Consider the following 17,707-nt stretch of genomic DNA (forward strand, 5'->3'; position numbering starts at 1 on the left):
ATATTGCATGGCACACACAGAGAAGACATGGAAGGGATTATTCTTGCTTTACACCAAGCTTTAAAGCAGCTTGGGCCAGGGCCCAGATGGCCCCTTCTGGACCAAGTTGGCAGACCAGCTGATATCAAGGGGAGGGGCCTCCCCTTGAAACCCCTCCCCTCCCATGACATCATCTGCCCTGCCCAGGGGGCACTCCTCCATGCAGAGAGAGGCACAGAACTCTATGCCTCTCTCTGCATAGAGGAAGGGCCTTGGCCAACTCCTGCAAGGCCCGGCCAAGTTGGGCTGCTCCTTTCTGCACTGTGTGTGAACTGGTGCAGGGGACTCCCCAGCTTATATCCATTCTCTGAGATAAGCTGGTGAGTCTGCTCTGGGAGGGGCTTTGGGAGGGCAGGGGGTGGGCTGGATTGGGCCCCAGCACGCTTGGTTCAGAGACACTAAGAAGCAGCAAGAGTCTTGCTCACGATCACTGTCTGGCATGAAATGAAAGGCTAACCCAGCCCGCCCCCCCAAATCCTCAGCATGTGACAGAGGATTTGGGGAAAGGGGTGGGGGTCAGTGACCACAAATAATGCCTTGCTGCCATCACTAGCCAAAATTTGGGGGGAGCTGACTAAAAGTGCACTGACATAATCCAGGCCAACAATGTCAGTTTGAAAGTTAGCCAGCACTGACATCAAAACCCCAGGCTGTCTCTTACCTGTTCCATGGATGAAAGTCACACCCACCCAAACATTCGACTCCCACCACCATTTGTATATAGTACCTTACATCTCTGGCACCTCATACATGCCACCCAGATATTTCACAGAAAGATACAACACCGCAACAAAGTTAGAAATGCAGAGACCTTTAAGTCAAAGGAGAAACAGTCACAGTCAATTTTAAAAAAGAGGATCAATATAGTATAGTAGGCAGTTCATCTGTTTGACAGCCATCCGCTGCCACAATAGCACAGCATAAGTCAGTATGGTTTATTTGAGATCAACTGAAGATGATTCCAGAGATTTTTGAACCCAGCTGCCAAAGTTTCTAATGGGATCTCCAAACAAACACCAGCCACTGTATCTTGTAGTGGGAATTAGCTGGTCCCACTCCTTTAAACACGTGAGAAGTGAAGTAGCAGAGCTCACATGCTGGAATCTAGACAGCTCATACACGAGAAGACAAGTGACAGAAGAGTTGCCAGACTCTGTGAGAGAAGAGATGAAAGTCCAGATGAGAATTTTGCACAAGTGTAGATGGAAGAATGCTGTAGTGAGGAAGTGGTGAGATGAAAGTGACAGGCACAGTTACAAGTACAAATTTAGTGACAGTAAACAGGTTCATAGCAGACATCATCATTACACAGCAGAAGCACAGAATATTTGCATATCTTTCCTTATGGCAGCATTTGATTATTGCAAAAGCAAAAAAAGGTATTTGTAATGAAAAGTAATATACTGGCCAATCTAAATACTATTCACATGATGAACCAGCTGAAGGCTGTGTCTAAATGATAAGGTTAAATATCAGGTCAATTTCACCTACATGTTTGTCTAAGTGTGGGCATTTTTTACAAGTTTATGAGTCCCACAACATTTGCACCTACCCCTCAACATCAATTCCACACTTTCAGAATGCAATTCCCAATTATTGTTAAAATTATGTGGATGTATGTATGTGTGTCTGCTGTCGGTTTATATGTCTGCATATAAACTGTATTTATATTTTGTACAATTACTGTATTTTTAAGATTTTTAATCTCTCTAAACTGCCCAGAGAGCTTTGGCTATTGGGTGGCATAGAAATGTAATAAGTAAAATTAAATGCATTGTTCTGTTTGGGTTGAAAAAGGAAGAGTAAATGCCGGCCAAAGGGGGAAAAAAGAAACAAGAAATTTGCATTTTAACCTAACATCTTAAATCAACTGGTTTTCTATTTGCCCTTCCTGTAGCTGAAGTACTTCACTGATAGTACCAGTCTCATAAGGATCATGTAAAACCAGAACATACACACAGAAGTAGTTTTTGGAATGTAGTAAGTAGGGCTCGTAAGAAATTTATTTATTTAATTTACAACATTTGTATACTGCGCCACATCTAAACAGATTCCAGAGTGGTGAACAACAAGAGATAAAATAAACAAAAGATATAAAGAATGGAACATGATATTAAAAATATTCTTTAAGAAAAACCCCAAGTGCCAATAAAACCAAGGCTGATTAACCAAGGAAGGCTTCCTGTTAAAGAGCTGTTTTCACGAGGCACCGAAAACAACCAAGCGTTGATGCCTGCCCGACCTCCAAGAGGCAGGGAGTTCCATAGGAAGGGAGCCACCACACTGAAGGCTCTTCCCCAGGTGGACTCCAATCAGGCCCTAGGTCCACATGGAACCACCAGGAGCATGCCCTCTGATGACCTCAGTGATTGGGCAGGTTGGTAAGGAAGAAGGCGCTCGGACTCCAATCAGGCCCTAGGTCCACATGGAACCACCAGGAGCATGCCCTCTGATGACCTCAGTGATAGGGCAGGTTGGTAAGGAAGAAGGCACTCTCTCGCATATCCTGGTCCCAAATTGTTTAGGGCTTTATACACTAGTACCAAAACCTTAAGCCTGGCCCAGTAGCAAACAGGCAGCCAATGCAGTTCCCTCAGCAAAGGAGTTGCATGCTGAAAAGGGCAGCTCCTGATAACTGCTGAGCTGCTGTGCCCTGTACTAACTCCAGCTCCTGGAGCAGCCTTAAGAGCAGTGTCACATAGAGCACATTGCAGTATTCCAGCCTTGAGGTTATGAGTGCCTGTACCACTGTGGGCAAGCAATCCCTGTCCAGGAGAGGCCGTTGCTGGCAAATCAGCTGAGGCTGCTAAAAGACACTCCTGGCCACTTGGGCCTCCAGAAACAGATCTAGGAGTACCCCCAGACTACGAACTTGATCTTTCAGGGGGAGTGCAACCCTGCCCAGAACAGGCAATGAGCCTATCTCCCAGACCCATGAACCGCTCACCCACAGGGCTTCCGTCTTGGCAGGGTTCAATTTCAGTTTATTGGCCCTCATCCAGCCCATTACTGCATTTAGGCACTGATCCAGGACTTGCACAGCTTCACCTGATTCAGATGTCACAAGAAGATAGAGCTGTGGGTCATCAGCACACTGACAGAATTTGGCTCCAAATCCCCTAATGACTGCTCCCAGTGGCTTCATACATGTTAAACAACATTGGGGACAGGATGGTGCCCTGCAGAACCCCACAGCTCAATTGTCAAGGGGCCAAGGAATGGTCACCCAGTGTTACTCTCTGAAATCGGCCCAAACAGGTAGGACCGGAACGAATGTAACACAGTGCCTCCAATGCCCACCCCACGGGCATTGGTGAATTGGTGAATCTCATCACCTTTTGATACCATCGACCATGGCATCCTCCTGGATCCATGAGAGATCGAGCAGAATTAACAGGGTTGCACTCCCCCTGTCCCTCTCTCAATAAAGGTAATCTATCAGGATGACCAAGTCCCATTACCAAGTCAAAACCGACTGGAATTGGTCTAGATAATCAGTATCCTCCAAGAGTCCCTGCAGTTGTTCCGCCACGACCCTCTCTAGTACCTTCCCCAAGAAAGGGGTATTTGCAACTGGGCAGTAGTTGTCTAAAACCATTGGGTACAAAGTGGGCTTCTTCAGGAGTGGTCACACTACTGCCTCCTTAAGGGCAGGAGGGACTACCCCTTCCCACAGGGAAGCATTTATCACTCCCTGAACTCACCCAGTCATACCCCCTCAGCTAGCTTTTATTAGCCAAGAGAGGCAGGGATCGAGAGGGCATGTGGTTGGTCACGTAAGAAATCAGAAGCTACTATCAAGACAACTGGCACCAGAACAGAACTATAGACATCTGACCCCAAACATGCAAATATGGATGCCAATATTGGCATGGAATGGTGGGATTTCAAAAATTAATGTCAGCCATGCAGGGATAATGCTCAAGGGTCACATTTGGGACAAGTGTTCTTGGCATCAGGATTTACATTTTCTGTGCAATGCCAGCACCCACCAGAGTCCAAACTTTGCCTCACAATTAGCATTAAGAGAATCAGGAACAGCTATCATGAGTTTGGGGGAAAGGAAATGCTTTGGTGCAGAATGATGAAAATTACTACATTTGCCAGGAATCAGTCAACCCAAAATAAAACAATTCACATGGAAATGTGCTGCTTTTATGATTTCATGGCTTTTAGTTTATTATTATGTTTTTGTTTTCACAATTATTTTTTCATTCTTGCAAACCGTCCTGGGAATACTATCAAAGGGTAGTATAAAAGTACTTAGTAATAAATAGAAAAAATGAATGAAAAAATAGAAACAGAACCATTATACATTCTTTTAAGGGAAAAAGTCCAACAAGATTCCAAATACTGTGTATTTCCCACAAAAGTGTTCTCAAATGCGGGTCTCTGCCTTAAGCATTCCCCATGCAGGAATTTCAGTCCCTTACTACTGCAATTTCCCTGTAAAAAGGGTGGATTCTGCTTACAGTGGCCACAAGGAAAGCTTTTCCTGTGCCGATGTCCATCTGCACCAGCTCACAATGAACGTGTTCAAACAAAGCAATAAGCTAGTTGTGGAGAATCTGGACTTTTCTCCAGAATCCTGGTTTTCCATTCTGTGCAAGCGCAGCCAACGTATGGGCCACGCCCATCCAATGCAACAAGGATTTAGCCTGGATTTGGCTTCTGGTGTGCCACCACAAACATTACAAAAACAACATCTATGGTAGCATGCCAGAAGATGATAACAGCAGATGAACATGGCCTTCTCACCACGAGCTGAGGCAGCTGGAAGCCAGCAGAGGCAAAGCTTTCTCGCGACTATCAGGCGCTACACTGGTCATATGAGCCTACTGCAAACAGCTGAGAGAGATGATAATGTTGGCCTCTTACTGTGATGAGTATTTTAGGTGCAAGCAACACCTAAAATGTACTATTTAAATCTAAGTATTCTTAATTACAGTTTTGTGAACCAAGAAAAATGGCACTGCTCAAACAAACTTTCAATTCATAAGCCTCATAAACCTATCTTCTTGCTTAACCCACAATGAAAGAGCTACTTCCTAGAGAATACTTCCCTAGTAACCCAAGCCATATACTTGCTTTATTCCCTTGCACAAAATAAGGACCATCCACTCAAAGCCTTTATAAGGACCATCCACTCAAAGCCTTTGCACCAGGAGCAAAGCAGCCTTTCTGCACTCAACCCCGCAAAAGCCTTCCAACCTCCCTGATTATTCCTTGGTACCTCCAATTTGCTGGCTTTCTTATGACATTCATACTCCACCTTCCCTTTAAGGCAGCTCTGTCTCCTGCCCTTTATTCACAACAACCCTGTGAAGAAGGCTGAAAGAGTGATTGGCCCAAAGTCACCCAGCAGCCTTTATGTATGAGTGGGGATTGGAAACTTGGTCACTCCAGTCCTATTCCAACACTCTAACCACTGTACAACACTGGCTTTCATAAGGTGAAAAAATGTCCCTTCTCCAATAACCTTTTATGCACTGACATATTTCATTTCATTTATATCCCACCTTTCTTCCATAGGGCTCACATTAATGTACGCAGGTTTCCCAGGTGATCCCCCATCTAGGCACCAACCAAATCCAGATCTGTTTAGCTTTAGGAAGGAGGTTGTGTTAGACACCCACATATGAGCTCCATGACTAAACGAAATGTGGCTGACCACTTCATCCAAGTATTTTCTCGGGCTGCCTTTGCTACCTCACTACTCATGGTTATGTCCAGCCACAACATCAGCAGAACTGCACAGAATTCCTTCCCTGCCCCCATAGATGCTCAAGTACAGTTTCCCTCCTATGCCACCTGTAGGGCTGTAGTGTACAGAAGATGGTGTTGTCCTGGAAAGGACAAAACTGCTCCATGTAACACTGCAGAGACATTTATTATTTCACACATCTCAAGAGAGACTGGAATGTATGTTCCTACGGAGCAAGGAACTCAGCTGCCCTCTTGGGTCTCCTGATAATAATGAAGGGTCTGCAAGTGGAAGACAACAGGTTTTCCATGGTGAGGGTCCCAAGGAGCTAGCCAACATAAGTACGTACGTGTGTGTGTCTCTCATGCCTGCATATCTGCTTGTGGAAAATCCTGACCTAAAAGCCGTTCTTACTAAATCCAGGTACACGGTGGGAGAAAGAGGTATAGGTTATGGTCTTACTCAGGTGAGAAGGCTCTGTGCACACCCAAAAAGAGGAATTGGCTTCTGTTTTACAAGGATTCAATAGTATTAGCCCAAATATATGTGCAGCTGATTATGAGTTATATCTAGTGTTAGTCTAACGTAAGTACCATATATTTCAATGAGTGTATTCTAAGTAGGGCTACCACTGGATACAAGCCTATTAATTTAATCGTGATGAAGCAGAGAGCCAGTGCAATATAATACTGTTTACATAGCACCACTAATGTACGTGCACTTCATGGAGCATATGCAAATATACAGGTCCCCGCCTCAATGAGTTTAAATCTAGATTTTGACAGTGGGAAAGATAAAATAAGGGAAAGGGCAAATGATGAACTGCAAATATATGTACTTGGGCTATGTGCCAGTGGGGAGGTGAAACCTAAGGAGCTATGCCAAAGGTTTAATAGAAGAGTTAAGATTTTGAGGATGAATTTGAAGGAGAGAAAAAAAAAGAGGTGGCACATGAAGAATTCAAAGGAGTTCAGGTACAACTGGCAGCATGGACGAGTGGGAAGAGCTGAGAGGAGATTTTTGGGTGGCTGAGTTGAAGGAGTGAGGTTCACAGGACAGGGCAAAACAATGCAGAACTTTGAAGTTAAAGATGCATTTGTATTGGATGCACAATGGGAAGGAATGCAAGTCTGAGAAATGGAAGATTCATTATTTCAGTTACAGCAGAATTCTGAAGAAATGTGAGAACACAGATGCATTACAAGGGACAGGGGACAGACAAAAAGAAGAATGTTGCAGCAGTCAAGACTGACCAGAGCATGAACAACAGTTTAGCCATGGAACTGTGCATGCATGTGGGGGCACAATCTGTATATAAAAAAAACTGTGATTTGACCACACACAGGGAACTAAGGAGAGGGAGGAACAAAAAATGAAATCATGGCTATGTGCCTAGTCATAAGGGTGGATTAACACTGCTGGCAGTGGATATGCCAAGTAACTGAGAAGCGGATAGCCGAGTCTCGTCTTGCACGTTGTGTGTTCGAAGCAGTGATAACACATCTGAGGAAAAATAGACATGTGGAGCTACAAGGGGAAATGATGTATAAGTGTCAAACACAAAACACAAACACAAAAGATCTGAGGTTCTTGGGAAAAGGGTGGGGTGCAGGTGTTATCAGTGTCACTTCTGTTTATAGAACCACATACACCAGTTGCACGTATGTGTCCCAGGTAAAACAGAAGATGCTTGGGATACTTTTGTATATATAGGCACATATACACACTTGAGTTCTTCAGGTTTCAGCCCCCTTCCAAGTCTCTAGATACTAAATTTCTGAGCAGAACCAATAAACAGCAAATGCATGCATATTGACACAAAATGCCTGTGCGCTGCTTCTCTATCACCACCACCACCCAACCCGCCCCTCCAATACTCAGCTACCCAGGGAGTAGAAATGTGAAGGAATAGAGGGGGAAAACCCAGAACAAAGGGGGGGGGGCTGTTTTCCAGGGACCGTTTTCGTTTTTTTCTGAAATACTGGAAAAATTAACAGCTTTGGATTATGAAATATTTTTAGACTTTAAGACAAGCTGTTCATATATTGTTACCAAGCCTTTACTCCCCACCAAATGATTTCTAAAAACTATGAAATAAGAAAACTTTTATACAAAGACTAGATATGTAAAATGTCTGGAAATAATGAAGCCATTAAAATGTTTAATCCTTTCTGTAAGATTCTCAGCATGGTTATTTCTTTCATTTCTTATTAAAAATATTGATCCGATGTATCTTTTGCTGATAAACATGTAGGGATGCTCCAAGTCATGCTCAGTTTCCCAACATGTGCATAGAGTCACCATTATCATAATGTGGAAAAATGTACATTCTTGACAGTTTGGGTTTTGTTCTACAAAGTCCTGTATTTCTGGGCTTGTCTTCCTTTGCCTCCAGTTCTTCCTGCTTCTACAATGATTCAGATGTTTCAGGGATAACTTACTGAAGCTCCCTCTCATCAAACATAAACTAGGAACCTAAAATATGTTAATGTATAACTTCAGATGCTCATAAAATTAATCATGTTTGGTATAAGAAAATTTGAAGTATAGTTTATTCAGGCAATAATTACAAATTTACTAACTGAGCTCACTTTTTAGAGTTTTCAAATATAACAATATTTTTATGAGCAAACCAATTTATACATAGTATAACTTCAGGAATATAAAGGATGGTTTAAGTTCCTAAGTGGCCTTCCTCAACCTGGTGCCCTAGAGATGTTTTGGACTACAGTATCCAACATTCCTGACCACTGGCCATCCTGCCTGAGGCTGATAGGAGATGAAGTCCATAATATCTGGAGAGCACCAGGTTAGGGAAGGCTGTCCTAAAGCAACAAAATGACTTTAGATCTGCAAAGAGTGCTAAAAAAAAATGGTACTGCTTATTTTGCAATTGTCTGTACATTTCTGCTTTTTTCTGAAAAACAGAGGAAAAACCAGGTTTTTTTCCATGGCTTCAAAACTTCCAGAGATTTTACATCTCTACCAGCGAGTAAGCATTTTTTTGATATATTTGAATTGCCACTATTTTAGTAAATACATTTAGATCTTAAGCTTCATAAACAAAAACCACTACAGTCAGTTTATTAACATGCCTGCTTCAGAAGCTATTTCAGGACAGGTAATTGCAAAGTAATTAATGCAGAGTAAAAGTAAATTAATGTAAAGTAAATTAATTAATGCAAAGTAATTAATGCAGAATACCGTCAGCCAGGAAGAGCTTTCAACGATGTCTATCAGTGTTCGCTGGCATGTGTGGGGCTAGATCTCAGGCAGCAATCCTTGGTATGTAAAAGGATGTTGCAAGTATGGAAGGGTACCCCTATTTTCTTGTGTGACATGTTGGAAGGCGTATTATGTGAAGCATCTACAAACGTGGCTATTATGTATGATGTTACCTTATAACTGGATTGTATTACTCTGTTGTCAATCTACCCCCACGCTGAAAAGCCATAACCTTCAACATTTCACAGATAAAAATTGGGACAATGTTAATGGTGTAATTATAATATTATAGTTCACTGCCAAGGCCTCCCACCACCACCACCACCACCACCACCACCACCACCACCACCACCACCACACACTGCTGAAGGCGTATCTTCATCTGCTGTACTCATCAGCTGTGTACCGTATTCATTTACTCTGCAACAGCCCAGAGAGACTGACTTTTCATTAAAGATACACTAAAAAACATCCTAGCCCAGCAGTATGGTATCTACAGTTAAAAATGATCAGTATATATAGTGGCAGATGGAGTGCTGGATGGCAACTTAACATTTGAGCACTTGCTTTTACATGCATATGTATGCACTGAAGATTCATATACCACCATCCCCAACTAATAGATTTATGAGTAACTAATACAGCAAGTGAACACACCACAGTGGAGAGGAAGGTGAGCCATCAGAAATAGGCAATCATGAGGTGGAAAAAAGCAGCAGCTGGGCAGTGAATATTGGCATGTTATAAGTTTTCCATCAGGAAATGCTGGAGCATCATTTTTTGGGTCTACAATCCAACTGTAACATGACATCATGATTATAGACTACTATGGTAGTCTTACTATACGCAATCTGGATATACTCCCAAGATTCTACTTCATGCACTGTTCACTATAGACAAGGTGCATCTACTACAATAAACACATAGATGTAAAAACTGCACTACTAGAAGGTACCAATACAACCCTCTTTTTCAGAGTCTGAACACTTGCTTTGAGCCCTCTGCTAACTGAGGCAAGGCTAGGTGAAGCAACTATCAGGTGGATCCACAGTTGGCTACAGAATCGGACTCAAGGAGTGCTTATCAATGGGATCTTCTCAAACTGGGGAGAGGTAAGGTGCAGAGTACTGCAGGGCTCAGTCCTTGGCCCAGTGCTCTTCACCATTTTTATTAATGACTTGGAGGAGGAGGTGCAGGGAATGCTGATCAAATTTGCAGATGACAAAAAAGTGGGTGGGACAGCTAACACCCTGGAAGACAGAGACAAAATTCAAAATTATCTCGATAGGCTGGAGTGCTCGGCTGAAGACAGAATGAAATTTAATAGGGATAAATGCAGAGTTCTGCACCTAGGAAAAAGAAACCAAATGCACAGTTACAAGATGGGCGATACTTGGCTCAACAATACTACAAGCGAGAAAGATCTTGGAATTGTTGTAGATCACAGGCTGCCTATGAACCAACAATGGGATGTGGCTGCAAAAAAGGCAAATGCTATTTTGGGCTGCATTAATAGAAGCAGAGCTTCCAAATCTAGTGAAGTACTAGTTCCCCTCTACTCAGCACTGGTTAGACTGCATCTTAAGTACTGTCCAGTTCTGGGCACCACACTTTAAGAAGGATGCAGACACGCTGGAGAGGGATCAGAGGAGGGCAACAAAGATGATCAGGGGACTGGAAACAAAGCCCTATGAGGAGAGACTAGAAGAACTGGGAATGTTTAGCCTTGAGAAGAGAAGACTGAGGGGAGATAGGATAGCGCTCTTCAAGTACTTGAAAGGTTATCTCAGAGAGGAAGGCCAGGATCTCTTCTCAATCATCCCACAGTGCAGGACATGTAACTTGAGCCCATTATTCCAGGAAGCCAGATTCTGGCTGAACATCAGGAAAAACTTCCTGACTGTTAGAGCAATACGACAATGGAACCCATTACCTAGGGAGGTAGTGGGCTCGCCCACACTGGAGGTATTCAAGATGAAGCTGGACAGCCACCTGTCAGGGATGCTTTGACTTGGATTCCTGCAATGAGCAGGGGGTTGGACTCGATGGCCTTGTAGGCCCCTTCCAGCCCTACTCTACGATTCTATAAGGAACAGCACCTTCTTGGTGAGGCACTTTGGAATATCTGCCCCAAAAAAAGCCAGTATGGATTGGTCACATTGACCTAGTTCACATGTAATGACAGATCATAGGTTAATTAACCCACGATTTGCTGTCCATGACCCAGAGTGGGAGAGCTGCCTCTGGCGTGATCATCACTGCTTTTAATCACAACCTACAATCCTCTGGGTTGTATGCTGTACAGCGTGACATGCATACCCAGAATGCTGGGTTGTTTAGGGGCTAAACAACCCAGCAATTAACCATGCCAATGGTAGGTTGTGTTGAAAAGCAGAAGTGAGGAACGCACAGGAAGCAGTATGCTCGCTCACACCAGCTCGTGCATGGCAAATTGTGGGTTAATTAATCAGCCCTATATATGTTCTCGCACGTAGGAAAGACCCAGCTCCTTAAAGTAGCTGAATGTGCTATAATATTTTATCATTCTGGTTGACATTGGTTTGAATATATGTATCTTTACGCTCCTAACCACTTTGAGCTCCACTAGTAGAAGAAAAATAGGATATAAAGTTCCAAATTAAAACAAAAATACATTTAGTTGATATACTACAACTAAACCAAAGTATGTGATTATTTAAACTACCCATACTTCCCACCTGTTTACTCTACCACATACACCCCTTTTTTTATTTCCCTGTGTCTATTTTAGACTGTACAAAGAGAAAATCCCTACCCCAAGGGATGTAAAGCACCATGTACACAGATTGTACTTACACAAAAATAAAAATGATTGTGATCTTTAAATCTCGTAATTTTTAAAATTTGATTCCTAATGCGTAACTTTAAAAATAAGGATGACTTGATTCTTGTTCAGAATTATTTGAAATTTATATTTTATTCACACACATATATACACACAAATAGGAACAAGATAAGGAGAGGGACTGGAGTAGGAGCAGGAACCAGGAACAAGTTGGGAGGATATGAAAATCAAAAACAGGAATCTGATTTCTGATGCATAACAGCTTAAATATGATAAGGTACTTAAGATGACATCATTTTGTTTAAACTGATATTTAAATCAAGTTACGTTTTATTCATGTACACACGTGTGTGGGTATATATATGTGTGGCGGTGGCTGCTCTGAATCAGTGTCTGGGCATGGTAATTGACTGGATGAAGGCTAAGAAACCAAGACTCAATCCAGACGAGACAGAGGAACTGTTAGTGGGTTGTCTGTCTGCCTTGCTAAGCGATGTTCAGCCTGCTCTGGAGGGGTAGTTCCCCCCCTAAAGGATCAGGTTCGTAGTTTGGGAATGCTCTTGGATCCAGTACCATCACTGGAGGCACAGGTAGATTCAATGGCACGGAGCACCTTCTATCAGCCTAGGCTGATATACCAACTCTGTCCTTATCTGGACAGAGATAGCCTAGCTACCTTTATCCATGTCCTGATAACCTCTCGTCTGATTACTCCAATGCATTATACGCAGTGGGGCTGCCTTCAGAAACTTCAGCTGATCCAAAATAGGGCAGCGAGATTATTAACGGGGTCTGGCCAATGGGGTATTAGTTGAGTATTTTTCCACCTGCACTGGTTGCCAGTCCACTTCTGGTCCCAATTCGAAGTGCTGATATTAACAGTCAAAGCCCTAAACAGCTTGAGGCCAGGTAACCTGAAGGATCATCTCCTCCCATTTACACCTGCCACATGTAACTCAAGATCGTCTTCAGCAATCCTTCTCCAGGAGCCCATGGCAAAGGAAGTGAGGTGGGCAGTTACTAAGAGGGCCTTTTCTGCTGTGGCACCCCGGCTGTGGAGCGGGCCACCCGGAGAGGCTCACTTGGAGCCTACGTTGTACTCTTTTCGGCACTAGAAGACGACCTTATTTTTGCAGGCATTTTAGTATTTCAGTTTGTGTTTTTAAATCAGTTACTGTATTTTAAATCTTTGCAATGCCGCTAGGTTTTATTTTTATTATGATTTTTATACTGTAGCTTTAAACTTTTGTATTGTTTTTTAGTGTGGTATTTTTGGGGTTTAATTGTTGTGAACTGCTCAGACAGCTTTGGTTATTGGGCAGTACAGAAATGTAATAAATAAATCCAGGGGAAAAATAAAGACAGGGATTGGAGGAGGAACAACTAGGAAATAAGAATGAGTTGGGAGGATGTGGAAAAAGCAAACATGAACTTGATTTCTGATGTATTTAATATGCTAATGTAGTTAGGATAACCCATGATTTTTGTTCAAAATTATTTCAAATTGAAATTTAATAGGAAGACTTAAGTGGTGTGTGTATGCCTGCATATAATATCACGGCAGAGATTGTAGGAGGACCAAGAAATAAGGGCAGTATTGGGACGATACAAGAAAAGGAAAGATGAATTCAATGTCTGATGGGTAATCACTTAATATGGTAAATCCATTGGTAATGTGGTAAAGGAAGAGGGGCCGACCAAGGGCAAGATGGATGGATGATATTCTGGAGGTGGCGGACTCGACCTTGGGGGAGCTGGGGGTGGCGACAGCCGACAGGAAGCTCTGGCATGGGCTGGTCCATGAAGTCACGAAGAGTCGGAAGCGACTGAACGAATAAACAACAACAAATGTGGTAAAATAATTTGGGCCCAATCCTATCGGGATGCCAGCCAGCCTCCGAACACAAGAGGATGATGGGCAACCTATCCAGAGCTTCTCCCACTCTGTATTTTTGCTAAATGGGCATTTTTGCCCATCTAACTAGGGCCCTAAGGGGTGGGCGGAGGCTGGGCATAACTTGTATCCCCACTTCCACAGTCCTGTCCCCTTCCCTCCCACAGAACTGCCCCATTTCCCTCCTCTCCAAAGTTGCCTTTGTGACCTCGGAGAGGCAGCCAGTGAACAGTGCCAGCTGCAAGGGGAAGGGGAGCTCAGATCCAGGAATACAAACTATCCTATGGCCCCCCCACACGCTGTCTAGGGTCCACAGAATTGCTCTCTTAATATGGTGAAATAATATTGGGGACATGACTTTTGTTCAAATACAATTAAATTTAAAGTTTGAACATTGAACTCCAGCAGGCAATTCCCTGGGACTGCAGCCTCTGGTCTCATCCATCAGCCAGAGGACCAAGGCCCATTGAGAGGCTGTACCCCCCGCCTCCCAGGAAGAACATCATGTCAAGGGGGAGACCAACCTGGTCCCCTACATCTGCGAAAGAAGGAACAGCTGCAGGGATCTTGGTCTGCCCTTCCTTGCCAGAAATTACACCAATCAGAACTTTGAAATGAAGAACTGGTGCCTGGATTTTGCTATTTTTTCCTCCTCCCTCCCAATCTCTTTTCTTTTTGTTTTGGGTCTTTTAGACTATAAGCCTTGAGGGCAAGAGCTCTCCCTCTATTAATCTTTATAAGAACATAAGAGCCATGCTGGATCAGACCAAGGGTTCATCTAGTCCAGCGTTCTGCTCAAACAGCGGCCAACCAGCCACCCATGGGAAACCCTTAAGCAGTACACGAGCACAACACCCTCCTGCCCATGTTCCCCAGCAACTGGTGTATACAGGCATAACTGCCTCTGATACTGGAGGTATCATACAGCCATTGGGACTAGTAGGCTTACCCACCATAAATCTGTCCAAGTCCCTTTTAAAGACAACCAAATTGGTGGCCACCATAACACCATGTTATGGAACACCATAACAATTCCATAGTTTAACTATGTGCTGTATGAAGAAGTCCTTCCTTTTGTAAAATGTATTTATTTCATTTGTATACCGCCCCATAGCCAAAGCTCTTTTAAGCCCTGAATCTCCCACCAATCAGCTTCATGGGATGACCCCGCTGGGATCTAGTAAGAGAGAGAAAGCCTTTTTTGTGCTGAGGAGTGGAGTAAAAACACCATAAATAAATGAACAAATATCAATATATGCATCACATGTGTACAGATTTTATAAGGTGACTTATATTTGGATTTAAAGGGTAGACTCCAACTGGAGCACGGTCATTTGGGGAATCCTGGCTAGCTGGACTGGGACCCCAGGAAGCCTGGACTGGGACACCAGTTCTCAGGTCCTGCACCCTTAGGGTAGAATCCAACTAAAACCCTATGTAGAGTAGACCCACTGAAAGAAATGGGGCCGTAGTCAGTCATGACTGACTTGTGTCATTCATTTCAATGAATGCATAGGGCTAACACAGGATAGTACCCAGAGGGACCAAGAAACAGGAGCCGGGAGAGTCCACAAAGAGGGATATAGGTGCCGGGGCTGCGGACTCACCCAAAAATCCTTCTGAGTTTCACAAGTTGGCCCTTTTGGGTTCTAGTATTATGACAGAGGGAGGCTTTTTTGGGCCGGAGGGTGGCGTAAAGCTACTGTAAACAAACTAACTAACAAACATCAGTGCATGCACACACTTGTCCATATGTTTTATAAGGTGGGGGACTCCTAATTGGGATTTAAGGGGTTGATGAAGTCCCACTTAAGAGTACACCCAATGAAATGAACGGGACTGAAGTTCATCCTAACAAACTTAACTCTCATTCGTTTCAACAGGTCTACACTAGTAGGACTAACATTGGACACTACCCATCGCTCCCAAACACCCGGAGGGCACCTTAAGCTCACCCTAACTTAAATCTCGTTCATTTCAACGGGTCTACTCTACATAGGACTAACACTGGATACTACCCATTGCTCCCAAACACCCGGAGGGACCTTAAGCTCGCCCTAACTTAAATCTCATTCATTTCCACGGGTCTACGCTAACAGGGCTAACATGGGATAGTACCCATCGCTCCCAAACACCCGGAGGGCACCTTAAGCTCATCCTAACTTAAACCTCGTTCATCTCCACGGGTCTACTCTACGTAGGACTAACATTGGATACTACCCGTCGCTCCCAAACACCTGGAGGGCACCTTAACCTCATCCTAACTTAAATCCCATTCATTTCCACAGGTCTACTCTAGCAGGGCTAACACGGGATAGTACCCGTCGCTCCCAAACACCTGGAGGGCACCTTAACCTCATCCTAACTTAAATCCTGTTCATTTCCATGGGTCTACTCTAGCAGGGCTAACACGGGATAGTACCCGTCGCTCCCAAACACCCCAACTGCACCTTAAGCTCATCCAAAGTTAAATCCCGTTCATTTCCACGGGTCTACTCTAGCAGGGCTAACACGGGATAGTACCCGTCGCTCCCAAACACCTGGAGGGCACCTTAACCTCATCCTAACTTAAATCCCGTTCATTTCCATGGGTCTACTCTAGCAGGGCTAACAGGGGATAGTACCCGTCGCTCCCAAACACCCCAACTGCACCTTAAGCTCATCCAAAGTTAAATCCCGTTCATTTCCACGGGTCTACTCTAGCAGGGCTAACACGGGATAGTACCCGTCGCTCCCAAACACCCCAACTGCACCTTAACCTCATCCAAAGTTAAATCCCGTTCATTTCCACGGGTCTACTCTAGCAGGGCTAACACGGGATAGTACCCGTCGCTCCCAAACACCCCAACTGCACCTTAAGCTCATCCAAAGTTAAATCCCGTTCATTTCCACGGGTCTACTCTAGCAGGGCTAACAGGGGATAGTACCCGTCGCTCCCAAACACCCAAAGGCCACCTTAAGCTTGCCCTAACTTAAATCCCGTTCATTTCCACGGGTCTACTCGACACAGGACTGATACTGGATACTGTCCATCGCTCCCAAACACTCAGAGGGCACCTTGAGCTCGTCCTAACGAACTTAAACCTCGTTCATTTCCACGGGTCTACTCCCGCGGGGCTAACGTGGGATACGACCCGCCGCTCCCAAGCACTCGCTGAGCCCTGGCCCACACCACCGCGCGGAGCCCGCCGGGGGCCAGAACGCGGGCCGCTGCTCTGAGGGGCGAGGCGGGTCGGCGGCCCGGCCCAGCCCGGCGCCGCGGACTCACCCACACGTCCCTCTCGGAGCGGTGGAGCCCGAGCCGCTCCAGGCCGACGGCCAGGTCGTGGACGCACAGAGCGCCGTCGCGGTTCACGTCGAGCTGGAGGAAGAGGCTCTGCAGGCGCCGCTCGTGCTCCGCCGCGGAAGGCCCGCCGCCGCCCTCAGTCGCCGCGGCCCCGCTGGGGGGAGGAGAAGCCGCGGCGGCGGCGCCGCCGCACTGACAGAGGACGCCGCTCACCACCGGGGACGCCAGCGAGCGCCGCGCGCCGCCCGGCATGCCCGCCTCAGCCGCCCTCGCGGCTCGCCGGTAAATGGCGGCGCGCCTGACGGGGCGAGCCGCTCCCTCCGCCCCCCGGCCTCGGCCTCGAGCGCGCCGCCCGCTGATTGGCCGGGCTCGGCCGGCCTCGCGCCGGGCAGAGCGACTCCGCGGCAGGGCAACGCCGCGCACGTGACTCGCCCAGCCAATGCGTGGGAAGAGCGGGGGGCGCGCAGCGGCGGGTCGCGAGGCGGAGGGGCGGGGCGGGGCGAAACGGCTGTTGCGGGGCTGCTTCGTCTTCTCTCTCAAATAGGGGGCGAGACAAAACCGACGCGCTGACGTCAGGATGCACGTCACCCGTTTACCCCTCCCTCCCTTTCTTTCTCTCTCTCTCTCTCTCGCCCCGCCCCTCTCGAGCCTTTCGCCCGGCTTCCCGTCAGCACAACTTAAAACACGTACGAGGCTGCTGACGTGGGGAGGGGGAGAAAGAGAGGTGCCGCAGAG

At 45.5% G+C, this 17,707-nt stretch overlaps 1 protein-coding gene across 1 annotated transcript in view; it reads right to left on the reverse strand.

The window, feature by feature from the left end:
- The window catches only part of SLC25A25 (solute carrier family 25 member 25), a 59,435-nt gene extending 42,128 nt beyond the window's left edge, over window positions 1-17,307 (reverse strand). Inside the window, exon 1 of the mRNA XM_084821065.1 lies at window positions 16,955-17,307. Coding sequence (XP_084677191.1) covers window positions 16,955-17,224 — 270 coding nt within the window. The 5' untranslated portion in view covers window positions 17,225-17,307. The remainder of the gene's footprint in view (window positions 1-16,954) is intronic.
- Window positions 17,308-17,707: the final 400 nt, after the last annotated feature.

The sequence above is a fragment of the Heloderma suspectum genome, chromosome 14 (genome assembly GCF_057233095.1).
Source record: "Heloderma suspectum isolate Gila_16-S chromosome 14, 16-S_ref, whole genome shotgun sequence".
Lineage (NCBI taxonomy): Eukaryota > Metazoa > Chordata > Lepidosauria > Squamata > Helodermatidae > Heloderma > Heloderma suspectum.